The sequence below is a fragment of the Macaca fascicularis genome, chromosome 20 (assembly GCF_037993035.2).
Source record: "Macaca fascicularis isolate 582-1 chromosome 20, T2T-MFA8v1.1".
NCBI classification, from domain to species: domain Eukaryota; kingdom Metazoa; phylum Chordata; class Mammalia; order Primates; family Cercopithecidae; genus Macaca; species Macaca fascicularis.
The window spans coordinates 81,591,796-81,616,563 of NC_088394.1; the positions used below are offsets into that span (position 1 = coordinate 81,591,796).

The 24,768-nt window shown below is 53.4% G+C and overlaps 1 protein-coding gene across 3 annotated transcripts in view; it reads right to left on the minus strand.

Annotated features, from left to right (window-relative positions):
• Positions 1–4,655: 4,655 nt before the first annotated feature.
• Positions 4,656–24,768, minus strand: part of C20H16orf74 (chromosome 20 C16orf74 homolog) — a 51,980-nt gene continuing 31,867 nt past the window's right edge. For all 3 annotated transcript variants that reach the window (XM_005592704.5, XM_045382856.3, XM_065537575.2), the window contains 2 exons: positions 13,511–13,654; positions 4,656–11,425 (listed from right to left, as the gene is read on the minus strand). In XM_005592704.5, coding sequence (XP_005592761.2) covers positions 11,367–11,425; positions 13,511–13,654 — 203 coding nt within the window. In that variant the 3' untranslated portion in view covers positions 4,656–11,366. The remainder of the gene's footprint in view (positions 11,426–13,510; positions 13,655–24,768) is intronic.

Sequence of the window (24,768 nt, forward strand, 5' to 3'; positions counted from 1 at the left end):
GTAGTCCCAGCTACTAAGGAGGCTGAGGTGAAAGGATTGCTTCAGCCTGGGAAGTGGAGGCTGCAGTGAACCATGATTGCACTACTGTACTCCAGCTTGGTTGACAGAGCGAGACTCAGTCTCAAACAAAAAAAACGTTATGCTAAGTGAAATAAGTCAGACACAAAAGTCCACATATTATATGATTCCATTCCTATGAAATGTCCAAAATAGGTAGATCCATAGAAACAGAAAGTGAATTAGTGGTTGCCAGGGGCTGGAGGAGGGAGAATGAGGAGTTAGGGGTACAAGGTTTCTTTCTGGGGTGACAGAAATGTTCTGGAATTAGATAGTGGTGATCGTTGCAAAATCTGTAAATATACTAAAAACCACTGAATTGTACACTTTAAAAGGGGGAATTTTATAGTATGTGAATTATGCCTCAATAAAGCTGTTTTGTTTCTTTTTTAATTAATTAATTATTTTATTTTATCTTATTTTATTTTGAGACAGAGTCTCGCTCTGTCTCCCAGGCTGGAGTGCAGTGGCAGGATCTTGGCTCACTGCAAGCTCCACCTTCTGGGTTCACACCATTCTCCTGCCTCAGCCTCCCGAGTAGCTGGGACTACAGGCGCCCGCCACCTCGCCCGGCTAGTTTTTTGTATTTTTTAGTAGAGACGGGGTTTCACGGTGTTAGCCAGGATGGTCTCGATCTCCTGACCTCGTGATCCGCCCGTCTCGGCCTCCCAAAGTGCTGGGATTACAGGCTTGAGCCACCGCGCCCGGCCCTTTTTTTTTTTTGAGATGGAGTTTCATTCTTGTTGCCCAGGCTGGGGTGCAATGGCTTGATCTCAGTTCACTGCAACCTCCACTTCCTGGGTTTAAGTGATTCTCCTGCCTCAGCCTCCCAAGTAGCTGGGTTTACAGGCATGTGCCACCACACCCATCTTTTTTTTTTTTTTTTTTTTTTTTTTTGTATTTTTAGTGGAGACGGGTTTCACCATGTTGCCCTGGCTGGTCTCGAACTCCTGACCTCAGGTGATCCACCTGTCTCGCCTCCCAAAGTGCTGGGATTACAGGCATGAGCCACCACGCCCCGTCTGTACCCCATTTTTAATCCATTCATCCGTTGATGGTCATTTAGGTTGATTCCATATCTTGACTATTGTGAATAGTGCTGCAATAAACATAAGAGTGCCTGGGTGCAATGGCGCACGCCTGTAATCCCAGCACTTTGGAAGGCTGAGGCGGGCGGATCACTTGAGGTCAGGAGTTCGAGACCAGCCTGGCCAACATGGTGAAACCCCATCTCTACTAAAAACACAAAATTAGCTGGGCATGATGGCCAGTGCCTGTAATCCCACTTACTTGGGAGGCTGAGGCAGGAAAATCACTTGAACCTGGGAGGTGGAGGTTGCAGAGAGCCAAGATCGCACCACTGCACTCAGGCCTGGGAGACAGAGCGAGACTCCATCTCAAAAAAACAAATAAATATAAGATAATATAGGCCGGGCGCGGTAGCTCACACCTGTAATCCCAGCACTTTGGGAGGCCAAGGCGGGTGGATCACGAGGTCAGGAGATCGAGACCATCCTGGCTAACATGGTGAAACCCCGTCTCTACTAAAAAATAACAAAAAATTAGCCGGGCGTGGTGGCGGGCGCCTGTAGTCCCAGCTTCTTGGGAGGCTGAGGCAGGAGAATGGTGTGAATCCGGGAACCAGAGCTTGTAGTGAGCCAAGATTGTGCCACAGCACTCCAGCCCGGGTGACAGAGCAAGACTCCGTCTCAAAAAAAACCCAAAACAAACAAACAAAAAAAAAGATAATATAAATAAACTATTTTATTTTATTTATTGTGGGTGGTTTTTGCTTTTTGAGATGGAGTCTCGCTCTGTTACCCAGACTGGGGTACAGTGGCATGATTCCAGCTCATTGCAGCCTCAGTCTCGTGGGCTCAAGTGATTCTCCTCCCTTGGCCTCATGAGTAGCTGGGACTACAGGCATGTGTCTCAATGCCAGGCTAATTTTTGTATTTGGTGTAGAGATGGGGGTCTCATTGTGTTGTCCAGGCTGGTCTTGAACTCCTGACTTCAAGTGATCCTCCCACCTTGGGCTCCCAAAGTGCTAGGTACAGGCGTAAGCCACCACACCCAGCCTTAAAACTATAACACCGTGGAATCTGTGAACCTATTTCGGGATCATTGGCAACAGTATCTTCTGGTGACATTAGAATTTAGACAGGCCAAATGGTCCTCCAAAAATGAGACTTGGTTTTGCTATTTTAAAGCAGTCATGTTTCAGCAATGATGGGATGTGTTGCCCAGCATGTGGGAAACAGTGCTTGCAAGGTGGCCCCTGAGACTGAGTGCCTGCAAGGAGACCGGGTGCTCTGTGGGCCACTCACACGTGTCTGACTTTTGGGCTGGCAGCACTTGGGGTGAGACCTGCCCACTGATGCACCTGCACAGGTCATTCTGGGGCTGAGCACCTGTGGGTCACCTGCACAGAGTGTGTTAATTCGACCCTTAATTCACCCTCTTACGGTGAGGAGACCAGCGGCCTAGGAAAATGATGAGTTACAGTGAAGACATGAGATGGGGGAGAGGCTCCTCAAACTCCCAGCCCCATCTGCAGTAGAACCACCTGCCCCATGACCAGGCCTCCTCCTGGACGAAAGAAATCGGCACCTCTAGGGGTAGGGCCAGGACAACAGAATTTTCCAGACTCCTCAGCTAAGGTAAGGAGCCACTGCTGTGGCATAAAGTGAGCCCAGCCTGTCTCCTGGGGTCTCCTGCGGGGAGCCTAGGGGAAAGCAGTAGCTAGCAGCTGGTGGTGTTTGCCACTGAGCTGAGGAGGGAGCTAGAAAAACAGTGGCACAACCAAAAAGACACACAGAATGGAAAACACCCCTCGGGGGTAACTCTTCCTGCCCTGCCTCCACTGAAACAAGCCAGGGATATGGCACAGAGCAGGGCCTGAGAATAGGAAAGGATGACTTCACAAGCGAGGCGTCCCACTGTGCTCTGGGTGCTGTAGACACCTCTGCGACTCCTGCTGTGAGACGTGGGCATGCAGCACACCTTGGTCTGCGAGGGGGGCAACCACGTGACCTCCTGCAGGGCCAATTCCACCTGGTGCTCATGGCCCAGTGTTTCTGGCCAGCAGCAGTGGGTCTGATGGACTGGGCCCCTACCACTTCACCTGAGGCTGATTTTGAACATCACCTTTTCCCGGAGCTGTTGCAAGGCTTAAAGGGACTGACGCAGGTAAAGTCCTCAGTGGTGTCTGGCACAGCCTTGCTCAATAGATAGTGGCTTGTCCTCTAGGCAGCAGCAGGGCTTGTCTCTCAACATTCCTGCCAGGCGTTCCTCTCCCACGGAGTGCAGCATCCCACCAGGGCAGGGGCCAGCGGTGAAGCCAGAAAGATGGGTGGGGGCCAGCCTGAAGGGGCCTGCCCTTGTGAGCTACTTTGAAGAACTTGGACTTGATCCTGAAGGCAAATGGGAAGCCCTTTAAGGCAAGCCATCTCATTAGAGGAGACACTGGGGTGACATGACAGAGCTGCATTTTATTTATTTTATTAATATTTTTGAGACAGGTTTCACTCTGCCACCAAGGCCGGAGTGTAGTGGTGCAATCACAGCTCACTACAGCCTTGACCTCTTGGGCTCAAGTGATCCTCCTGCCTCAGCCTTCTGTATAGCTGAGACCACAGGCATGCACCAGCATTGTAGAGACAAGGTCTCATTTTGTTCCCCAGGCTAGTCTCAAACTCCTGGGCTCAAGGAATCCTTCCGCCTCAGCCTCCCAAAGTGCTGGGATTATAGGTGTGAGCCACCACACCCAGCCTATTTATTTTAGAGACCAGGTCTTGCTCTGTTCCCCAGGCTGGAATGCAGTGGCATGATAATAGCTCACTGCAACCTCAAACTCAGGCCATCCTCCTGCCTCAGCCTCCCAAAACAATGAGATTACAGGTGCACACCACCATGACCAGCCTAGATATACACTTTAGAAGGGAATTTAGGGTGCATGAAGTCGACGGTAGGATGCAGTATAGCATGAGGAGACTCACCTGGAGGCAGGCGAGCCGAGCAGCCAAGGCACCAAGAGTGGGGTCTGAATCTAGAGCCCATCTATACTCTGCCCAGAAGAGCCAGGCACAGGGAAGCTTCTAGATCCAACCCAGGTGGCCACAGGTATTTCCCCGTCTACCTGTAGCTCTGCACAGCCTGGCAGCGGGGCCCACACCTCCCTGGGGGACCAGCATGTTCCTGCCTGCAGCGTGCCGGCTCCTGGGTTTGGCCGGGGAGCCATTGTGACAGCCCGCCGCGCACATTACGGCTGGGCCAGGCGTTCTCAAATGGCTCCGACATGGTGTGAATACACTCTTGTGTCTTTTTGCCATCTGCTGCTGTCATTAAAAAATTACATTTCCATCTGTTTTCACACTTTTCTCCCTCCCAACCTCCCTTCCTGGAGGAATACAACATGAATCCCAAGTTTCAAGACCAGAACGTTCCCTGGCCTCTTGGAACCTGGGAACATTCCCCGGACACACCAGGGTTAGGGTTAACGGGCTTTGCCGGCAGCCGGCGCCGTTAATTTCTATCTATTTCCTCTTCATTTGCCATTTACTGTGGCCCCGTGTTCCCCCAACACACACTTTGGGGGAGCCATTCACGAAGCTTTTTTATTGTTGGTTTTAATCAGTATGCTTGGCTTTGGCATTAAAAAATAAATGAAAAATAAACTGCAGACATTAGGAACCATTCCCCCAGGACGTATTTAAAGAAGAACAGACAAAAAATAAGAATAGGGGAGTGATGTTTTGGGTTCAACATAAATCCTCACTCTGGATTTGCTCCAAAGAGGCACCTACCCCCACCTACAGAGCATCCCCAGTCTTTGATGAAGCGTCCGGTTCACTGAGAACCCAACACCCCAGCAATGCTGTGGCAACGGGGATCAGCCTTGCTCTTCTCCAGCACAGCTGTGCAAACCTCGGCACTGGTGCTAGCATTTCCGGTTCCTTGCGCGTGTTCATTCATGCTGTCTTCTACACCTCCTGGTTACTGTCTCCATTTGAAGATTAAGGAAACTGAGGCTCACAGGGGCCAAGTGACTTGCTCAAGGCCATCCAGCTGATAGGTGGAGTGCGGCAGCGTCCTCTGAGGTTGGGGCCCCCAAACAGGATCCAAGTGGAAGTGGTTTATTTGGAAGGCATTCCCAAGAAGAGAGGTTGAGACAGGGAACTTCAGGAGCCGGTTCAGGTTAGCGAGCAGGTTTCTATGGCCGGCAGCCAGGGCTCAGTTCCACTGGGAACCTCTGGGCAGCTATGAAGCCTCGCTACTGAAAGTGTGGCCTGTGGACCATCGACATGAGCCAGCCCCCCAGGAGCTGGTTGGAGATGCACAATCACAGACCCCAGCCCAGACCTCTGCCTTTGAAGCAGAGCTCCACTGAGAGCACGTGACAGTTTGAGAAGAACAGTTCCTCCGACTTGCCCACCACACCACCAGTAAGGGGCAAGGAGGCAGGGGTATTTATCTATTGACCCCTCCTGGTATCGGGTGCAGGTTGCTCCCGAGAGTCTAAGGTCCCTAGTACCCCTGGTTGGTCTTCAGGAGCCCCCACCCCTGCCACACCTATTCATGCACCAGAGAGAACCTTGGAAAGGAAGAGGATGCTTGCAGTGGGCTGCTGGTGTCACAGCAATGGGTGGGCACCAGGAGCATCCACTAGATAGGACCCTAGGTGGGCTGCTGCGGGGCCCTCCCTCTTACTACCCCAGCCCACATTCATGCATTTGCGCAATTTCACACAATCCTCAGGTTCCCATTGCATTGTCCCCATTCCCTAGAAGAGCAAACTGAGGCTCAGAGAGGTTGACAGCCCACCTGATCATGATGACTTCCATTTAGAAACTGTTTGCTCTGTGCCAAACTCCACGTGGTGGTGGATGGGCTGCGTGGATGACTTCATGCAATCCTCATATGCTTCCATAAGGTAGGTAGTTACTATCCCCACTGTACAGATGAAGAAAAGGCTCAGAGAGGTTGAGTGACTTTCCAGGATCACACAGCACAACGGGGAGCTGGCTGACACCAAAGCCCTTGCTCCTACCCACCCCCTGGTGCCAGGGCTGCAGTGGGTGCCCTTCCCCCAGCTCCCATGCCTTCCTATGTGAGAGCTTGCGCGGAGCAGGCCCCCCTCCGTCATGCCCCTCCCTTCCTAGGGGAGGCAGAGCTTACGGGAAGCATACGAGGGGCAGAGGAGCTGTGCAGTGGGTACACCATGGGGTTGACTGCAGTGTGGGGGGGCAGCTGTCACCAGGAAGGGTCTCTCTGCCCTTACTCAGCAGACATGATCGTGGGGCAACACCTCCAAAACGCTGACCTCGCTGGGGATGCGGACCAGGGCTGAGGCCTCTGGTCACACCAGGCCCAAAGCTGGGGATTGCTATGCATGCCTTGGGCCCCAGTTCCTCTAGGGGATAAGGGAACTCAGCCCAGGCCCCTGAGAGAAAGCCACACCCAGAGTCCTGGGGCCTTGCAGCCTCTAGCCGGCCCTCCCTCCGGTGTCCCCAGCTCAGAGCCCTCAGCCAGGTTGCTGTGGGCCCTGGAATCCTAGGGGAAGCCAGTGGATGACCAGCCATGGCAGACCACTGAGGAGTATTCAGGGAGGCATGAGGTTTCCTGCAACCCTGAGACCCAGCGCCCCCTGCATTCAAGAGGAGGGGCAGAGGGTCCAGTCTGGCTTCTAGGTGGACAGAAGGGGCTCTGAGAAGCCAGAAGGAAGGGGGCGACTATTTGCCTGGCCAATCAACAAGCGCAAGAGAAGCAGATCCCTTGGGTGGTAAGACCACAGGCTCTGGGTTTGATTCCCACGTCTGCCACTTACTTACCTCGGATGACCTTGGGCAAATGATTTAACCTCTAGGTGCCTCCCATCCCCCATCTGTAAAATGCGGGTAATAAAGATAACTGACCTGCGAGAGATTAGGTTATTGTTTCCGACTCACCTTTCCCCGTCTTTAGGAGAATTGTCTGTCCCTTCCTTGTGCCGTGCAACTTCCCGGCTCACAGTGTTGGGCTTGGCCATGTGACTTGCTTGGCTGAGGGAATGTGGGCACGTGTCGCAAGCAGAAGCTGCAAATGCATTGACTCTGCCTGTGCTCTGTGCCTCTGCCACCCACTGAGTGAATGAGCACACTCTGGTTGGTGCCTAAATGACAGGACACTTGGGGAAATCAGAGTCCAACTGCAGCTGATAAAGCCCAGCTCCTCGCAGCCAATCGGCAAGGCCACGGCCAACCCACAGACCCGTGAGTGAGGAATCAGTGCTTGCTGTTCTAAGCCACTGAGTTTGGGGGCGGAGGGGGTGGTTGTTACACAGCAACATCACAGCAAAAAGAAAACTGACTAATACAGTATCTCTCAGGGTTTCCATGAGAATTATGTGAGTTAAAATATCTGTCAAGTGTTAAGTACAGTCCTGGTACATAGCAGGCAATATGAATGCTAAATAAGGGCCGGGCACAGTGGTGCACACCTGTAATCCCAGAGCTCAGGCAGGATCATTGCTTGAGCCCCAGTGTTCCATCACGCTATTGCACTTTAGCCTGGGTGACAGCGCAAGACTTTGTCTCTAAAAAACTAAACAAGGCTGGGTGCGGTGGCTCACGCCTGTAATCCCAGCACTTTGGTAGGCAGAGGCGGGCGGATCACCTGAGGTCAGGAGTTTGAGACCAACATGACCAATATGGCAAAAACCTGTCCCTACTAAAAATACAAAAATTAGCCAGGCGCGGCGGCGGGCGCCTGTAATCCCAGCTACTTGGGAGGCTGAGACATGAGAATCGCTTGAACCCAGGAGGCGGAGGTTGCAGTGAGCCGAGATCGTGCCATTGCACTCTAGCCTGGGCAACAGAGCAAGACTCTGTCTCAAAAAAAAAAAAAAAAAAACCAACCAAAAACTAAATAAATAAATAAATACGGTAGCGCCTATGATAGAGGTGCTGGGAATATACTGATGTGTGAGACTAAGTCACTACCTTTAGGAAATTTATTTATTAGAGACAGTGGCGGGGGTTCCTGGGGTGTAGGTGAGCTGATCAGCCTTAGGCTGTGAGCCCCAGCGACAAGGGACCTCTTCCTGTGATGCCCCGCACATCAGTGACTGTGAAACAACAGAAGGGCACCCCGCTCACAGGGGAGGGAGGGAACACGTGCTGTGGGAGCTGGAGGACAGCAAAGCTTCCTGCTGGCAGGGCCTGGCATGGAGGGGCACCAGGCTTCCATGGAACTGGACCTTGCAGAGAGACTGGGGTTGGGAGCAAAGGCGTTCCAGGGAGAACTGCCTGAACCGGGTGGCAGGTTGTAGTTTCCAAATGGGGCCACAACATCTCCCATCCACATTTTCTTCTTCTTTCTTCTTCTTCTTTCTCTTTCTTCTTCCTCCTTCTCCTTCTTTTTCCTCCTTCTCCTTCTCCTCCTCCTCCTCCTTCTCCTCCTCTCCTCCTCCTCCTCCCCCTCCTTCTTTTTTAGACACAGGGTCTTAATGCTGCGTCACTCAGGCTGGAGTGCAGCAGTGTGATCACAGCTCACTGCAGCCTCCAACTAGTGGGTCTACACTGCCACACCCAGTTTATTTTTATTTTTTATTTTTGTAATGACAGGGTCTCACTACATTGCCCAGGTTGGTCTTGAACTCCTGGCTTCAAGTGATCCTCCTCCCTGGGCCTCCCAAAGCACTGGGATTATAGGCAGAAGCCACTGCACTCAGCCTGTGCTCTATTTATGCCTTTGACTTTGTTCCCATCAGGAGATGGTGCCTATGTTCCCTTCTTTTTAATCTAGGAAGGCCCGTGACGACCGCCAAAGTGATGTGATGTGACTTCAGAGAGTAGGCCATCACAGGCGATGCGGCTTCCACCTGATTTTCTGGAGATGCTCTTGCTTGGATGTCAGGGGCCATGCTGTGAGGAAGCCCAAGCCGCCCCGGGAGAGGTTCTTGTGGAGAAAAACAAGAGCCCAGAACCAACTTGGCAGCCACGTGGTAGGTGCTTGCCCATGTGGGTGTGCCATCTTGGAAGTGGATCTTCTAGCCCCAGATGACATACATGCCTCAGCTGGTGTCTCATGAAACAGACAAACTCTCTCTTCAGGCCCTGTCCAAATTGCAGATTTGTGGGCAAAACAGATGATGGTTGTTGTTTCACACTAAATATTTGTTGTGCAGCAATGGTAACCAGAACAAGAGGCATGTGTACAAGGAAAATCAAGGAGTTCAGCTTAATTGGAGTGGAGGGTGAGCAAGGCTAAGCCTTTGGCCTCTTAGGGATCATGGAGAATTTTTGGAGGCTGCTAAGCAGGCAGTGGAGGGCTCAGACATTAAGCAAGCAGCAGAGGATAGGACAGAAGTAGGAGAAGGTAAGCATCAAGCATCAGCAGGCATTCCGTTTTTTTTCTTCCTTCCTTCCTTCCTTCCTTCCTTCCTTCCTTCCTTCCTTCCCTCCCTCCTTCCTTCCATTTTGTTTTGTTTTGTTTGTTTTGTTTTGTTTTGTTTTGTTTTGTTTTGAGATAGAGTCTCACTCTGTCACTCAGGCTGGAGTGCAGTGGCATGATCTCAGCTCACAGCAACTTCCACCTCTCGGGTACAAGTGATTCTCATGTCTCAGCCTCCCAAGTAGCTAGAGATTACAGGCATGTGCCACCATGCCCTGCTAATTTTTGTATTTTTAGTAGAGACAAGGTTTTGCCATGTTGGCCAGGCTGCTCTCAAACTCCTAGTATCAAGTGAAATAGAATCTCACTCTGTTGCCCAGGCTGGAGTGCGACGGCACCACTGTAGTTCAGTATAGCCTCAATGTCCTGGGCTCAAGCGATCCTCCCACCCTGGCCTCCCTAGTAGCTGGGAGTACAGGTGTGCACGACTACACCTGGCTAATTTTTAAAACTTTTAGTAGAGATAGGGCTCTATGTTGCCCAGGCTGGTCTTGAACTCCTGGGCTCAAGTGATCCACCCACCCTGGCCTCCCAAAGCCCTGGGATTATAGGCATGGGCCACCATGCTGGGCACCGATTGAGAATTTCAAGGTGCAACAGCAGAACGTTGAACCCAGCATGGGCCTTCTGAGACGGGCCCTGTGGCAGTGTGCAGGACACGTCCAGAGAGCTGGCCCTGGCCGTGGGGCCCACTATATTCCTGGCATGCTCCATCGCCTCCTCCTGACCCAAGAAGCAGGATTCACCATTTGTGGCTGGGTGCGGTGGCTCACGCCTATAATCCCAGCACTTTGGGAGGCTGAGGCGGGTAGATCACCTGAGGTCAGGAGTTCAAGACTAGCCTGGCCAACATAGTGAAACGCTGTCTCTACTAAAAATACAAAAATTAGCCAGGCATGGTGACTCATGCCTGTAATCCCAGCTACTCAGGAGTCTGAGGCAGGAGAATCGCTTGAACCCGGGAGGCGGACACTGCAGTGAGCTGAGATTGCGCCATTGCACTCCAGCCTGGGAAACAAGAGCGAGACTCTGTCTCAAAAAAAATAAAAAAGGATTCACCATTTGTTACAGAGGATCTTTATTTATAATGCAAAAAAAAGAAATTATAAATCCCATTTTGGACTGTTCCCACATCTGTACAACAACTTATAAAAAACAGCCACTCTTGCCGGGCGCGGTGGCTCAAGCCTGTAATCCCAGCACTTTGGGAGGCCGAGACGGGCGGATCACGACGTCAGGAGTTCGAGACCATCCTGGCTAACACGGTGAAACCCCGTCTCTACTAAAAAATACAAAAAACTAGCCGGGCGAGGTGGTGGGCGCCTGTAGTCCCAGCTACTCGGGAGGCTGAGGCAGGAGAATGGCGTAAAAACCCGGGAGGCGGAGCTTGCAATGAGCTGAGATCCGGCCACTGCACTCCAGCCTGGGCGACACAGCAAGACTCCGTCTCAAAAAAAAAAAAAAAAAACAAAAAAAAAAACAGCCACTCCACCTGCAAGAAGTTCTTGTTTGTGCTTATGGCAGGGGCACGTATTTGCACAGCCCGTGGGGCTGGGAAGGTGTGTTTGTCCTGAAGAGAGCCTCTCCCTGGGACCCCAACAGCCAGGACCATGGAGCTCCCTTGCACCAGGCTGGAGTCAGCAAGACCCTGGAGGTGTCAGAGGTCCAGTCCACTCAGCAGGGTCGGAAAACACTGTTCCGGAAGCAGGCAGGCTGGATTCCTCGCTGGTCCTGCCACATCTCTCCCAGCGGAGACCCAGATTCGCTCAGTTCCCATCCAAGGTATTCAGCACACCTGCTCCAGGCAGCCACGCCCCCGGACACCTGAAGCTGGGACCCCGCAGCAGGAGCCCACCAGACAAATCCACGACACCTCCTCAGGCTTCTGGGTTGAGTTCTCCATCATCCGGGCACGACCCTGTCTCATCCAACCAGACTAGGAGAAAGAGGGGATGGTGACACCTGGATGCACCCTGCCCCCACCACACCCAGGCCCGCTTCCCTGGGAGCTGCAGGGCTGAGGCCTCTGGGATTCCTTGCTTTCTGGTGCTGCCAGAGGCAGAGATGGGACCCAGCCCAGTGATGCTGGATCCTTCTGGGTGAGTCGGATCCCGGAGCTGCTTAAGTTTCAGAGGAACTCCTCCCAGGGTTCAGGAACCTCCCTAGGGCTCGGACCCTGCAGAGTAACCCTGTGTCTCCCCTCTGCCCACACTGGTCCTGGAAGCAGGCAAAGTGGCATGATCCCATTTTATAGGTGAGGACACAGGCTCAGAGAGGGAAGAGACTGTGACAGCTGAGCTAAGGACCTGGGCCTCTGTCCGCCCACACTGGGCTCTCTGATTAGACAGCACTGGGGTGCAGGAGGAGCACTGCAGCAGGAGCCCAGCTCTTCTCCCACCTTGCTGTGTGTCCCTGGGCAAGGCACTGTCCCTCTCTGGACCTGTTTGTTTCCCCATTTCTAAACTAGAGATAAGGGTTGGAATGAGAATTAAATGAGATTTGTGAAAAGCATTTAGCCTGGTGCCAGGCACTTGGAAAGGTCACAGAGGAAGGCACCCCACTGCACCCACCATGGCTCCACCCAGCACCTGCACTGGTCCAACCCAGAGGGGCCTGACAGCTTTCTCCCAGTCACTTGCTCTGCCGGGCAAGCGGAGACCCAAGCTCAGGACATCTGGAAGGGTCTACAGATCCCCCCTCCCAGACAGCCTTCCACGTACCCTACATCAGCCTCATGGGTGCCGTGTCGCTTACATGGGCCCAGCGAGACCCACGTCACAATGGCTGTCAACTAACTGATGCCACCTGTGGGGAGGGCATCCGGCCTGGGGGCCATGGTGTGAAGTGCAGATCACACAGCCTGGGGCTGCTTCCCCGCTGCACCACTGACCAGCTGCACGGCAAGTGTCTCAGCCTCTCTCAACCTCAGATTACCCATTTCTAAAATGGGGATGCGGCTGGGTGCGGTGGCTCATGCCTGTAATCCCATCACTTTGGGAGGCCCAGGCAGGCGGATCACCTGAGGTCAGGAGTTTGAAACCAGCCTGACCAACACGACGAAACCCCATATCTACTAAAATACAAAAATTAGCTAGGCATGGTGGTGGGCACCTGTAATCCTAGCTATTCAGGAGGCTGAGGCAGAAGAATCACTTGAACAAGGGAGATGGAGGTTGCAGTTAGCCGAGATTGCACCACAGCACTCCAGCCTGAGCAACAGAGCAAAACTCCATCTCAAAAAATAAATAAATACAAATAATAAAATGGGGATGAAATCTGTACTTAACTCTGAGAATTCCTGTAAGAACTAAATAAGAAAATCCACTCATTACACTCAGTACAGTGCAACCTATCATGACCATCCCCAATATCATTATTATTCATAGCAGCAGCCTTCAGCACCTGGTGTAGGCCCAGCTCAATAAATCTTTGCTCGATGAATACGTGAACAATTTGTCCCACCAGCACCAGAGGTATCACCGAGGGGCAGGTGGGGGAGCCGATTTGGGCCTGTGTCCCACCTCCTCACCCTCTCCCTGGGAAGAACTCTATTTCCTCCCTGCTCCCAGCAGTGAGCTGCATCTGGAAGGCCCAGGGTCCGGCCCCAGCCTGGGCATGGGCTGTGTTTCCCAGTCTGTCCTGTCCAGCCAAACTGCAGCAGCCAACAAGACGGAGGAGCGGTCCTCCCACTGGCAGGGGAAGGAGCATCCATCAATTACCTTGGCTGGCGGGAGCCACAGTGTGGCAGGCCAGCCCGGCCCCATCCATCAATCGTACTGGCTGCTGGCAGAGGCTGTCTACTAATTACTTAACACGCCGCGTCGTGCTGAGGCTGGCGCCGTGGCAGGGGGCTCACGGTGCAGTGTACACAGGTCTGACCATAAATGCTTAATGAACCCAGGGGGAGGTGGGGACGCAAGCTCGGCCCCGTGGCCCAGAAGGACGCCCCTGAGAGCTGTCTCCACCAGGCCACCAGGCCCCCAGACCCGACCCTGCTTGGCGGCAGAGGAGACGGCCTCACCTGTGTTCCCCGAGTCCCTCGGCAGCATCATGCCTGTGGGGGTGGGGGGCGTGATGATGATGTCGGGCACATCCAGGTGCTTGTCGTTCAGGACGGGGGCCTCTTCGTGGCTGCTGCTGCTGCTGCTGACACACATTTTAAAGCCTGAGAAGCCAGGCGTGGAGCACACACGCACGTACACACACAACAGAGAGACAGGCATCAGTGGCCGCCAGGAACCGCGGGTGCCACCCCCCCTTCATCACCTGAGTCCTGACGCCTCGCAGCAAGGGGCGCAGCTGTCCCCGCATCACAGATGAAAACCTGAGTCTCAGGAATGTCAAAGAAGCCCCCAACACATCTCCCAGAACCATGAGTCGGGAAACAGATTTTGGGAAATGCTGATCACAGGCTAGTTGGCCTCTAGGTCCAGTTTTCAGCCTTCACCATGTGGCCCAGCCAGCTGCAGCCCCATTTCTGGCCACCAGCCCCTACTCTGCAAAGCGCTCACACTTCCCCAGACTCCCTGGGCTCCCGGGGCCCTTTTGTGCCTTTGCATATGCTGTTCCCCCGGCCTGGGATGCTCTTTCTTCCTCTGCCTGAGTAACAAGCTCCTGCTTATCCTTCAAAGCCTGGTGCAACGGGCTCTTCCTTGGGAAAGGTGTCCCAGCAGATCTGGCCTCTCCCTCTTCTGCATGTCTGTGTTTACCCATTCATCAATGAATGACACGATTTGTTTTTATTTCTACCTCTCTTTGCTGTCTCTACTTCATTCATCTGTGTTTCCCTTGAGCTCAGCACATGCTCGAGACAGAGTAAGTAGGAGTGCTTTAAATTTTAAATGCGGGCTGGGTGGTGGCTCATGCCTATAATCCTAGCACTTTGGGAGGCCGAGGTGGGCAGATCACTTGAGGTAAGGAGTTCAAGACCAGCCTGGCCAACATGGTGAAACCTCGTCTCTACTAAAATACAAAAATTAGCTGGGCGTGATAGCACACACCTGTAATCCCAGCTACTCGGGAGGCTGAAGCAGGAGAATCACTTGAACCCGGGAGGCAGAGATTGAAGTGAGCTGAGATCGCACCATTGCACTCTAACCTAAGTGACAGAGTGAGACTCCATCAAAAAAAAAAAAAAAAAAAAAAAGGCCAGGTGCAGTGGCTTACAACTATAATCCCAGCACTTTGGGAGGCCAAGGCAGGCAGATCACCTAAGGTCAGGAGTTCAAGACCAGCCTGACCAACACGGAGAAACCCTGTCTCTACTAAAAATAAAAATAAAAAAATTAGCTGGGCATGGTGTTGTGTGCCTGTAATCCCAGCTACTTGGGAGGCTGAGGCAGGAGAATCGCTTGAACCTGGGAGGCAGAGGTTGAAGTGAGTTGAGATTGCACCATTGCACTTCAGCCTAAGTGACAGAGTAAGAATCCATCTAAAAAAAAAAAAAAAAAAAAAGGCCGGGCATGGTGGTTTACACCTGTAATCCCAGCACTTTGGGAGGCCGAGGTGGGCAGATCACTTGAGGTCAGGAGTTCAAGACCAGCCTGGCCAACATGGTGAAACCCCCGTCTCTACTAAAATACAAAAATTAGCTGGGCGTGGTGGCACACACCTGTAATCTCAGTTACTCAGGAGGCTGAGGCAAGAGAATTGCTTGAACCTGGGAGGCAGAGGTTGAAGTGAGCTGAGATCCTACCATTGCACTCCAGCCTAAGTGACAGAGTGAGACTCTGTCTAAACAAAAAGAAGGCCAGGCACGGTGGCTCACACCTGTAATCCCAGCACTTTGGGAGGCCGAAGTGGGCGGATCACCTAAGGTCGGGAGTTTGAGACCAGCCTGACCAACATGGAGAAACCCCATCTCTACTAAAACTACAAAAAAAGTTAGCTGGGCATGGTGGTGTGCGCCTGTAATCCCAGCTACTCGGGAGGCTGAGGCAGGAGAATAGCTTTAACCCAGGAGGCAGAGGTTGCAGTGAGCCTAGATCGTGCCATCACACTCCAGCCTGGGCAACAAGAGTGAAACTCCGTCTCAAAATAATAATAATAATAATTTTAAACACAACCAAAAACCCTTCAGGCAGCATTAAGCTAGGTGTTACAATCCTTGTCTCTATGCCCCATCACTTTGGTTTTGCCCCAAACAATGCCAGGCTGGGATAAATTAGCTCAAGTATCAGAGCCCTTGACCAAAGGGAGAAGCTGAGTAATAAGGGGTTGGGGGGGTATTTTTCCTACTGTTCTCGGGCCTTCCTTGACCACTATTAGGACAATGTTCCTAAGTGACCATTGTAGGGTCAGTGTGGGGGTTCTAAAACATGGCTCTGAGAGGTGGAGTCTAAGCCCTTGAGTGTGGGTGGACTTAGTGACTTGCTTCCAACAATAGGACAGACATGATGGTGTGTGACTTCCACAGTGAGGTTATAAAAGACATTGCAACTTCCTCTTTGCTCTCTCTTGGAACACTTGCTCTTGGGGAAGCCAGTCACCATGTTACAAGGATGCTCAAGCTGTGGAGAAGCTCATGTGGGTGAGGAATCAAGGCCTCTAGCGAACAACCACGAGGGAGCCACCTCAGCCCCAGAGCCTCCAGCCCCAGTCCAGCCATCAGATGAGACTGCAGCCCTGGCTAACATTTTGGATGTAACATCATGATTGACCCTGAGCCAGAACCACCCAGATAAGCCACTCCTCAATTCCTGACCCACAGAAACTCTGAGATAATAAAGGTTTGATGTTTAAGTCACAAAGTTTTGGCATAGTTTGTTATGCAGTGATAGATTACTGATAGAGTTAGCAAATCTTTCCCTGACTCCAATAGGAAGGGATGGCAGGTGCACAGTGGGAATCTCATACCTGGCTGTGGGGAAATCACAGGGGGCTTCTCAGGGCAACCTTTGTTCACCTAAGGGGTGTTCCTCTGAGAGGCAGGTTACACCTGAGCTGTCAGGGACAATCTGTTTGAATCCACAAAAAAAAGTACAACTAGAGGACCTGGAGCCATGCCATTCAGGCCAAATTCTTGTTTCATCTGCAACTTGACCAAGGCGGTAGGCTCAGAAAAACTGAAGGCAGCAGGCACATTGGCTTTGGAATCAGGCCACCAGCTGTGTGACCCCGGGTGCACTGCACCTCCTCTCCAGGCCCTTTGTGTAGTAAAGAATTTAACCTTGCCTAAAAAGAGGTCTGGTCTCCGTCCATGGTTTCTGGGAGGTGCTCTCTAAGCCCTTGGAATATCTTGCCTGATAGGAGAGTCTTTGTTTGCCAGGGGCTGTGGTTACACTGGGTGTCCAAAGGCATGATTGATGGAGGGGGGCTCTGAGTCATGCCCAGAGAGATGGCAGCCTGCAGGCTGAGCTCCAAAGTGAGCAATCAATCAGCCTCTAGAGGAGCTCCAGTGCCTTCGTCTCCTGGGGTTGCCACAACAAAGCACCATCAACCGGGTGGCTGGAACAACAGACACTCATTGTCTTATAGATCTGGAGGCCAGAAGTTCCAGATCCAGGTGTCGGCAGGGTTGGTTCCTCCAGAGGCTGCAAGGGAGACTGTTCCAAGCCTGTCCCCTGGCTTCTGGTGGTTGTTGACAATCTAGCGTTCCTAGGCTTATAGAAGCTCCCCATCTCTGCCTCTTGCCTTCACATTGTATTCTCCCTGTGTCTTGTCTCTGTCCAGATTCCCGCCCCCAATTCCCAGCCTTTTTTTGAGACAGGTCTTGCTCTGTCGCCCAGGCTGCAGTGCAGTGGCATGATCGCAGCTCACTGCAACCTCTGCCTCTCAGGTTCAAACAATTCTCCTGCCTCAGCCTCCCAAGTAGTTGGGATTACAGGCATGCACCAGCACGCCCAGCTAATTTTTGTATTTTTCGTAGAGCCAGGGTCTCACCATATTGACCAGGCTGGTCTCAAACTCCTGACCTCAGGTGATCCACCCACCTCGGCCTCCCAAAGTGCTGGGATCACAGGCATGAGCCACTGCACCCAGCGCAGATTTCCCTTTTTTGATAAGGACACCCGTCATATTGGACTAGGAGCTCACACTACTAAAATGACCTCATCTTAACTCATTACACCTGCAAAGACACTACTCCCAAGAAGGCCACATTTTGAGGCCCTGGGGTGAGGAGGTTGACTTAGGAATTTTTGGGAGACACAGTTCAATCCATAATGCCCTGTAAGAACTCTGGACACGGAGGCCAGGGGCTTCCCTCCTGGCGATGCTCCGTGCTGTCACTCACCACCGTCAGGAGGAGTTGGCTCCCTGCCCATGGCTCCACAGGGAGGGGACAGTGGGAGCCTGTGCCTGGAGCTCTCATGGGATCTGCCCTGTGAGCGTCTTCCCTTTGGTCTTAACCTAGGTCCCTTCCCTGGAATGAGCCATAGCCAGGAATCAGAGCCTCTAGTGACTTCTGTGGGTCCTTTCAGCAACTGAACAAACATGAGGGTGGCTTGGGGAACCCCCAAACTTGCAGCTGCTGGCAGAGGGTGGGTGGTCATGTGTGCCCCCCACCCCGACTTCTGTTAGTCTAACTCTTTGCAGCTTTCTTGTTTTCATGGACAAGCACGGGGTGGTAGTGGCAGAATCAGCTGAGTCCCTGGGCTAGGGAGAGACCGCCACGGTTCCTGGCACACACGGCTGGTGTGAGGTGACCATGATGAACCCCCTTTGACCTGTGCACAGCCAGTCACTTCCCTCCCCTCATTCTCAGCCCAGTGACCAGCATCCGCCCCTCACCCAGGCACTGCCCCGTCACCTCCCTACCTTCTGAACCCCAACCGTGTTTCCTCCTTTGGAAGACTGTATGTATGTATGTATGTATGTATGTATGTATGTATGTATGAGACGGAGTCTTGCTCTGTTGCCCAGCCTGGAATGCAGTGGCTTGATCTCGGCTCACTGCAACCTCCGTCTCCTGGGTTCAAGTGATTCTTCTGCCTCAGCTTCCTGAGTAGCTGGGACTACAGGCGCCCGCCACCACACCCAGCTAATTTTTTTTTTTGAAGCGGAGTCTCGCTCATTGCCCAGGCTGGAGTGCAGTGGTGCGATCTCAGCTCACTGCAAGCTCTGCCTCCTGGGTTCACACCATTCTCCTGCCTCAGCCTCCCGAGTAGCTGGGACTACAGGTGCCCGCCACCATGCCCGGCTAAGTTTTTGTATTTTTAGTAGAGACGGGGTTTCACCATGTTGGCCAGGATGGTCTCGATCTCCTGATCTCGTGATCCATCTGCCTTGGCCTCCCAAAGTGCTGGGATTACAGGCTTGAGCCACCGCGCCCGGTCTTGGAAGATTCTTGGCCCCTGACTGGGTAGTTTTGAGGGAAGAGGCCACTTCAGCCTGACAGAACTCTAAGCCCCTCAGCAGCACCCACATAGCCCCTCCGAAGCAGGTCTAACGCAGTGGGGTTTGAACCGTCTTTAAAGAAGAGAACGTTTCTCCTGCAATCTTGCACAGAAGCCCAGAGTGTGAAACAAATCAAAGGAAGTCACTTGGAGAGAGGCATCCCTACCCCAAACAACCACAAACAAAAGGATGTGTTGCCAACCGCCCAGACAAGCTACGGGGGCCGTAGGCGTGGGCTCCTTCAGGCTCCATTGCCACCGTGCTCGGTGTCACCAGCCCCATCTCACAGATGTGGAAACTGGGGACCTAAGAGAGTAATATCTGCACACAACTGAACAGCTAGTGGGAGGCAGAGCCAGGATCCATCCCCAAACTGGAATCTGGCTGACCCCAAGAGCCGGTGCTTCCCGTAGCCATGATCCCATGTAACAGCCCCCATGTAACTGCAAGGGGCCAGGCAGAAAATATTTGATCTCTGTGAGCCACACAAACTACACACATGACTTTGCCACGGCAGCCTGAAAGCAGCCACAGACAACGCGGAAATGAACGAGCATGACTCTGTCTCAATAAAACTTGATTTCTAAAAGCAGGCGTCAGGCAGGATTGGGTCTTGGGGCTGTGGTTGCCAATCCCTCCTCTATAACATCCAGGACTGACTGCGGAGGAGAGCTGGGATCGAGGACACACCCGATGTTGTAACTGGCAAAAACAGAACCTCGAAAGCTTGAGGCTTGCTCATGCCAAAAACAAAAGCCACAGCCAGAAGCCCGGCGGCAGGTGGGCAGGGCAGCCCCCTCTTGAAGGGCTGCGTGTGAGGAAATGAATGAATTCACGAAAGTACTTTGCCCAGCCAGCTGCCCCGTAAGTGTTCTCTATTATCATCCATAAAGAGCTCCTTGTGGAGGCCCCCGACAAAAGGAATCGCTGATGATCATATCTGTAACAGGAGGGAGCCTCCCTGCTCAGTCTCCAAACCCCTTCCTCGGTGAATATTCCAAGATTCTAAAATAAAACACCCCACATTTGCATTTTTACATGGTCTGGAGCTTGAGGACAAAACCCACACATATAATCTGGAAGGATCAGGTTCTCAGTGAGCCCTGGAGAGGCAGAAGTCTCAGAGGAGAGGGAGTTGGAGGGAGAGGAGGAAAGGAAGGGAGGAGGGAGGAGAAAACAGAGGGAAGGAGGAGAGGGGAGGAGGGAGAACAGGGAGGGAGGAGGAAGAGGGGGAAGAGGAGGGAGGGAGGAGGAAGAGGAGGAAGGGAAGGAAGAGAGGAGGGAAGAAGGAGAGGGGAGGAAGGAGGAGGAAGGGAGGGAGGAGAGGAGAAGGAAGCAGGAGGGAAGGAGGATAGAGGGAGGGAAGGGGAGAGGGAAGAAGGGGGAAGGGGAGAGGGAAGGAGGGAGAAGAGGGAGGAGGAAAGACAGGGCAGGAAGGGGAAGAGAGGAGGAGGAGGGAAGAGACAGGGAAGAGGAAGAAGGAGGAAGGCGAGATGGAGGAGGAAGGGAGGGAGAGGGGAGGGCAGACAGGGAGGAGGGAGGGACCCCAGCCCCTCTCACATCCCCAGGGGCTGCCCAGCCTCAGCAGCAGAGGTGGCCAAACAGGAGGGAAAGCTCTCAAGAGGATGAAGCCAACGCTGGGGATTAAAAACCAAATGCCAGCCCTGCCCCAGACAAGGAGCTCATTTGTGCTAAGGCCAGAATTGTTATTTGTTAATTATGTGCCTGCCTCAGGCTATTAAAAGCCTATTTCCTGAGCCTGGGATTCCAGAAGGAAGGGAGCAGATCCTAGGGACCCAGGCCCGTCCCAAGGCTTCAGGGGGATGGAGCCTGTGCGGGAAGCCCTTCCCCCTTCCCGGGAGGCAGCCCAGCCTCGTGCTCCGGGTCACCAGGCCCTGACCCCTGCTCTGCGGCCACGTCCTCTGCAGTGGGGGCAGCGCTACGGAGACCAGACCATAGAACCCGGGGCCCTGGAGCTGGCCTTCCACATGGGTTACACAGGCGGGTGCTGGCATGGTGAGGTCAGACAGGCTTTGAGACCCGGCTCTGCGCCCTCCTAGCTCAGGACAGTGGTTCCCATCGCGGCTGCCCATTGAGATCACCTGGGATGTTAACATCACCTATGCTGGCCGGGCGCGGTGGCTCAAGCCTGTAATCCCAGCACTTTGGGAGGCCGAGACGGGCGGATCACGAGGTCAGGAGATCGAGACCATCCTGGCTAACACAATGAAACCCCGTCTCCACTAAAAATACAAAAAAATTAGCCAGGCGTGGTGGCGGCGCCTGTAGTCCCAGCTACTCGGGAGGCTGAGGCAGGAGAATGGCGGGAACCCGGGAGGCGGAGCTTGCAGTGAGCCGAGATCGCGCCACTGCACTCCAGCCTGGGCGACAGAGCGAGACTCCGTCTCAAAAAAAAAAAAAAAAAAATCACCTATGCAGGGCCTCACCCTAGACAGGCTGATTGATGGCTCCATGAGGTGCACCAGGATTTTGAAAAGTTCCCAGGTGACTCTATCAGCCAGGGATGGGAACCCCTGAGCTAGGGCTACCGTGGGAACAGGTGGCTTTACTCTTGGAGCCTCAGTTTCCCTGGCTGTAAAACTGTTATGGCACCAGCCTTGCAGGAAGTGCCAGGTGTGGGGCGTGGGGCTGCCAGGTGCGGGGCGTGGGGCTGCCAGGTGTGGGAAGAAATGGCCCTCGGGCAGCCAACTGGCCGGGGCCTGGGGGTCCTGAGCTGGGGGTGCTGTGCTGCCTCTCCCCTGAGACCACCATTTCCTCAGCGTCCGAAGCTGGGCTCTGGGCCGAGCCTGCCATTTGCACCCCTGCAACCAACCCTCACACCATCCCTCAGGGAGAACACTAGGATCACGCCCATGCTACAAAGGAGAACACGGAGCTTTGGAGAAGGGAGGTAACGTGCTGGGAATACACAGAGCCTGGGGAGCAGAGCTGGGGCTTGACGAGGCTCCACGCACACTGCCCTCACTGCTGCTGGGATCAGCAACCCTGATCCTTCAAATGCTGAGTCAGGCAAGCCCGTGCCCGAGACGCCACATACAGGCTCTGTGCAGGATGCCCAGGTCCTTGGGGTCAGGGCACCATTCCCTGTGCCAGCTCTTGGTGAACTCCCGGCCGCCCAGAGGTCACCGCAGACACGCGCTGGAGACAGGAGCAAGTGCTGGCATCACGGCTCACGTGCGACCTCTACTGGTTCTTTTTCATTTCAATTAATTGATTTTTTGAGACAGGGTCTCTCTCTGTGGCTCAGGTTCACTGCAGCCTTGACTTCCCTGGCTCAAGCGATTCTCCCATCTTGGCCTCCCAAAGTGCTGGGTGAAACTACAGGCATTCTCCACCACACCTGGCTAAGTTTTAAACTTTTTTGTAGAGACAGGGCCTCACTATGTTGGTCTTGAACTCCTAGGCTCAAACGATCCACCTGCCTTGGCCTCCCAAAGTCCTGGGATTACAGGTCTGAGCCACCCCACGCGGCCTGATTCTTTTAAAAACAGTTCAGGCTTGCACCCCAGGTGTTCCACTTGGAGGCCCTGAACGGGACCACACCCTCTTCCCCAAAGCGCCATCACACACACAGGGGGCTCCAGCCTGTCGGACCCACAATGGGACGGACAGCCAGAAGGCCCACCTGTGCTACGGGCCACCTGGGCAGTGGCTCCGCCTCTTTGGGCCTCTGCTTCCTCACCTGCAGAACTCGGGTAAATAACAGTGCCCAGGTCCGGCTGGGCAGGCACGAGAGGTTAAGGACCACCCTTGAGTCCTCACTCCAGCCAAGGCGGTGCGATGATTCTATATGCGTTTTGTGGATGAGAAAACCCCAGTGCTGGCCTTGCTGTGCACGCTCAGTAAACACAAGCTGTCATTCAGATCACGAGTTGATACTAAGCTTAGATTCACACCACGTGATTTGAACCACAGGTGTAATTGTCCTCAGTCAGGGCACTTGTTCATTGATTCCGCCAACATTCAGCACCTACTGGGTGCCAACGGCTACTGTTACAGCCCCCTGAGTGTGGGTCGGGGGCCTTGTCGCCCCCTTGCGGTCACACAGCTGGAGTGGGTGCTACACAAAATATTCCTGGTTCCAACCTGACTCTGGGGGCACAATTTTCCCTTATTCTGTGGGAATGGCCAGGGGCTTGGGAAGGAGGAAATCCACCATCTGACTCTCACTTCCATTTCCTGCTGTGATGTTGCCTCTCGGCCGGGGCTTTCTCACCTGGAGAGCCAGCGTATGTCACCCTCCTTTCCAGCACAAGTGTAATGCCCCAGCTCTGAGCCTGGGCCAGGGAGGTGGCTGGTCAACAGGCATTTATTGTGCACCTGCTGTGTGCCCTGCATGGCCCCAGGTGCTGCAGACACTGCTGAGGAAAGAATGGCCTCTACAGAGGTTTACCTGTGCCTTCCCCGCTACACCTCCTGTCCAGGCTCCAGTAGCAGGAATGGGGTCCCCAAGATTTCCGGGTCAGCTGGAGGAAAAGGAGGAGGGTCCCCGGTAATTCAAGCCATCGCTGGGAGGGGCCCATGATGCTGAGCCTTGAGAACAGTGCTTGAGGGAGGCTGGACTATGTGAGTGCCTCTGGGCACTCGTCATTTGATCCTCCCAGTGAGGCAGACCCCATCTTCCAGACGGGCACACGGAGGCACAGAGAGAGAAGTCAGGGCCCTTGCAGGGGCCATGCAGGGTTTCGTGCACAGCCTGTGCTCTGGGGGCTGGAAGCACAAAGGTATTTCCAAGATCCTGGGTCAATGCAAGTAGGGACCAGGGGCAGATGATAAGCCCACTCACAGTGGGGAAAAACAGGGTTTAGGGGAGACCAGGAGCTGGAAAAGGCTTCTCAGAAGGGGTCAATCAGAAAGCGGCAGGAGAGATCCCCAAGGCACCCACGGCACACACAAAGGCCCTGAAGCAGGAACACAGGGGTCACAGGGGCTGACACTAACCCCTCAGAGATGACCAGGTCTCTGGATTTCGTGCAGGTCTTTCAAAAGTAAACTGATAAATTCCTCCAAGGGTTCCAGATGCATTTAATCTTTTTTTTTTTTTTTAATTCCAATTACAGGGAAAGCTTTGTGTTATTATGGATGAGGCTGGGGCAGCTCTTGGCGGTTTTACCTTTTTGAGGCATCCCAGGCCCAATAGAGACAGCAGTGGATGTTTTAAATCTCTTTTTAATTAAGGAAAAAGCCCTAGCTTGCGTCAGGGATGAGCTGCTGGAGAGAGACAACCTGAGAGGAGCTAGAGACAGGAGCTTCGACACACCAAGGTGGGGGAAGGTGCCCAGCTGCCTGGCTCTGCCCAGCCAAACCACATTCCTGCCCTGGGCACTGACTGCACTTCCTCCCTCCTGGGCAGCCCTCCCAGTTCCCACGGTCTGTTCCTGCTCATCCTAGTGCTGGGCGCTCTGGGAAGGCTGTGGAGGGTGTGGGTACAGTGTGGTGAGCCCAGATTCCAAAGCCCAGGTCCAGGGTCAGGCACAGTGACTCATGCCTGTAATTCCAGCACTTTGGAAGGACAAGGACAAAGGATTGCCTGAGCCCAGCAATCCTGCCTCAAGACCGGCCTGGACAACATAGCAAGACATCTTTAAAAAAAATTTTTTAATTAGCTGGGCGTGGTGATGTGTACCTGTAGTCCCAGCTACCTGGGAGGCTGAGAAGGGAGGACTGTTTGAGCCCAGGAGTTCAAGGTTACAGTGAGCTGCGATCACGCCATGGCACCCCAGCCTGGGCAAGAGAGATCCTGTCTCAAAAGAAAAAAACAACAACCAAAAAAAAGTGGTGGAGGGTGGCACTGGGCGTGGCGGCTCATGCTTGTAATCCCAGCACTTTGGGAGGCTGAGGCAGGTGGATCACTTGAGGGCAGGGGTTTGAGACCAGCCTGGCCAACATGGTGAAAACCCATCTCTACTAAAAATACAAAAA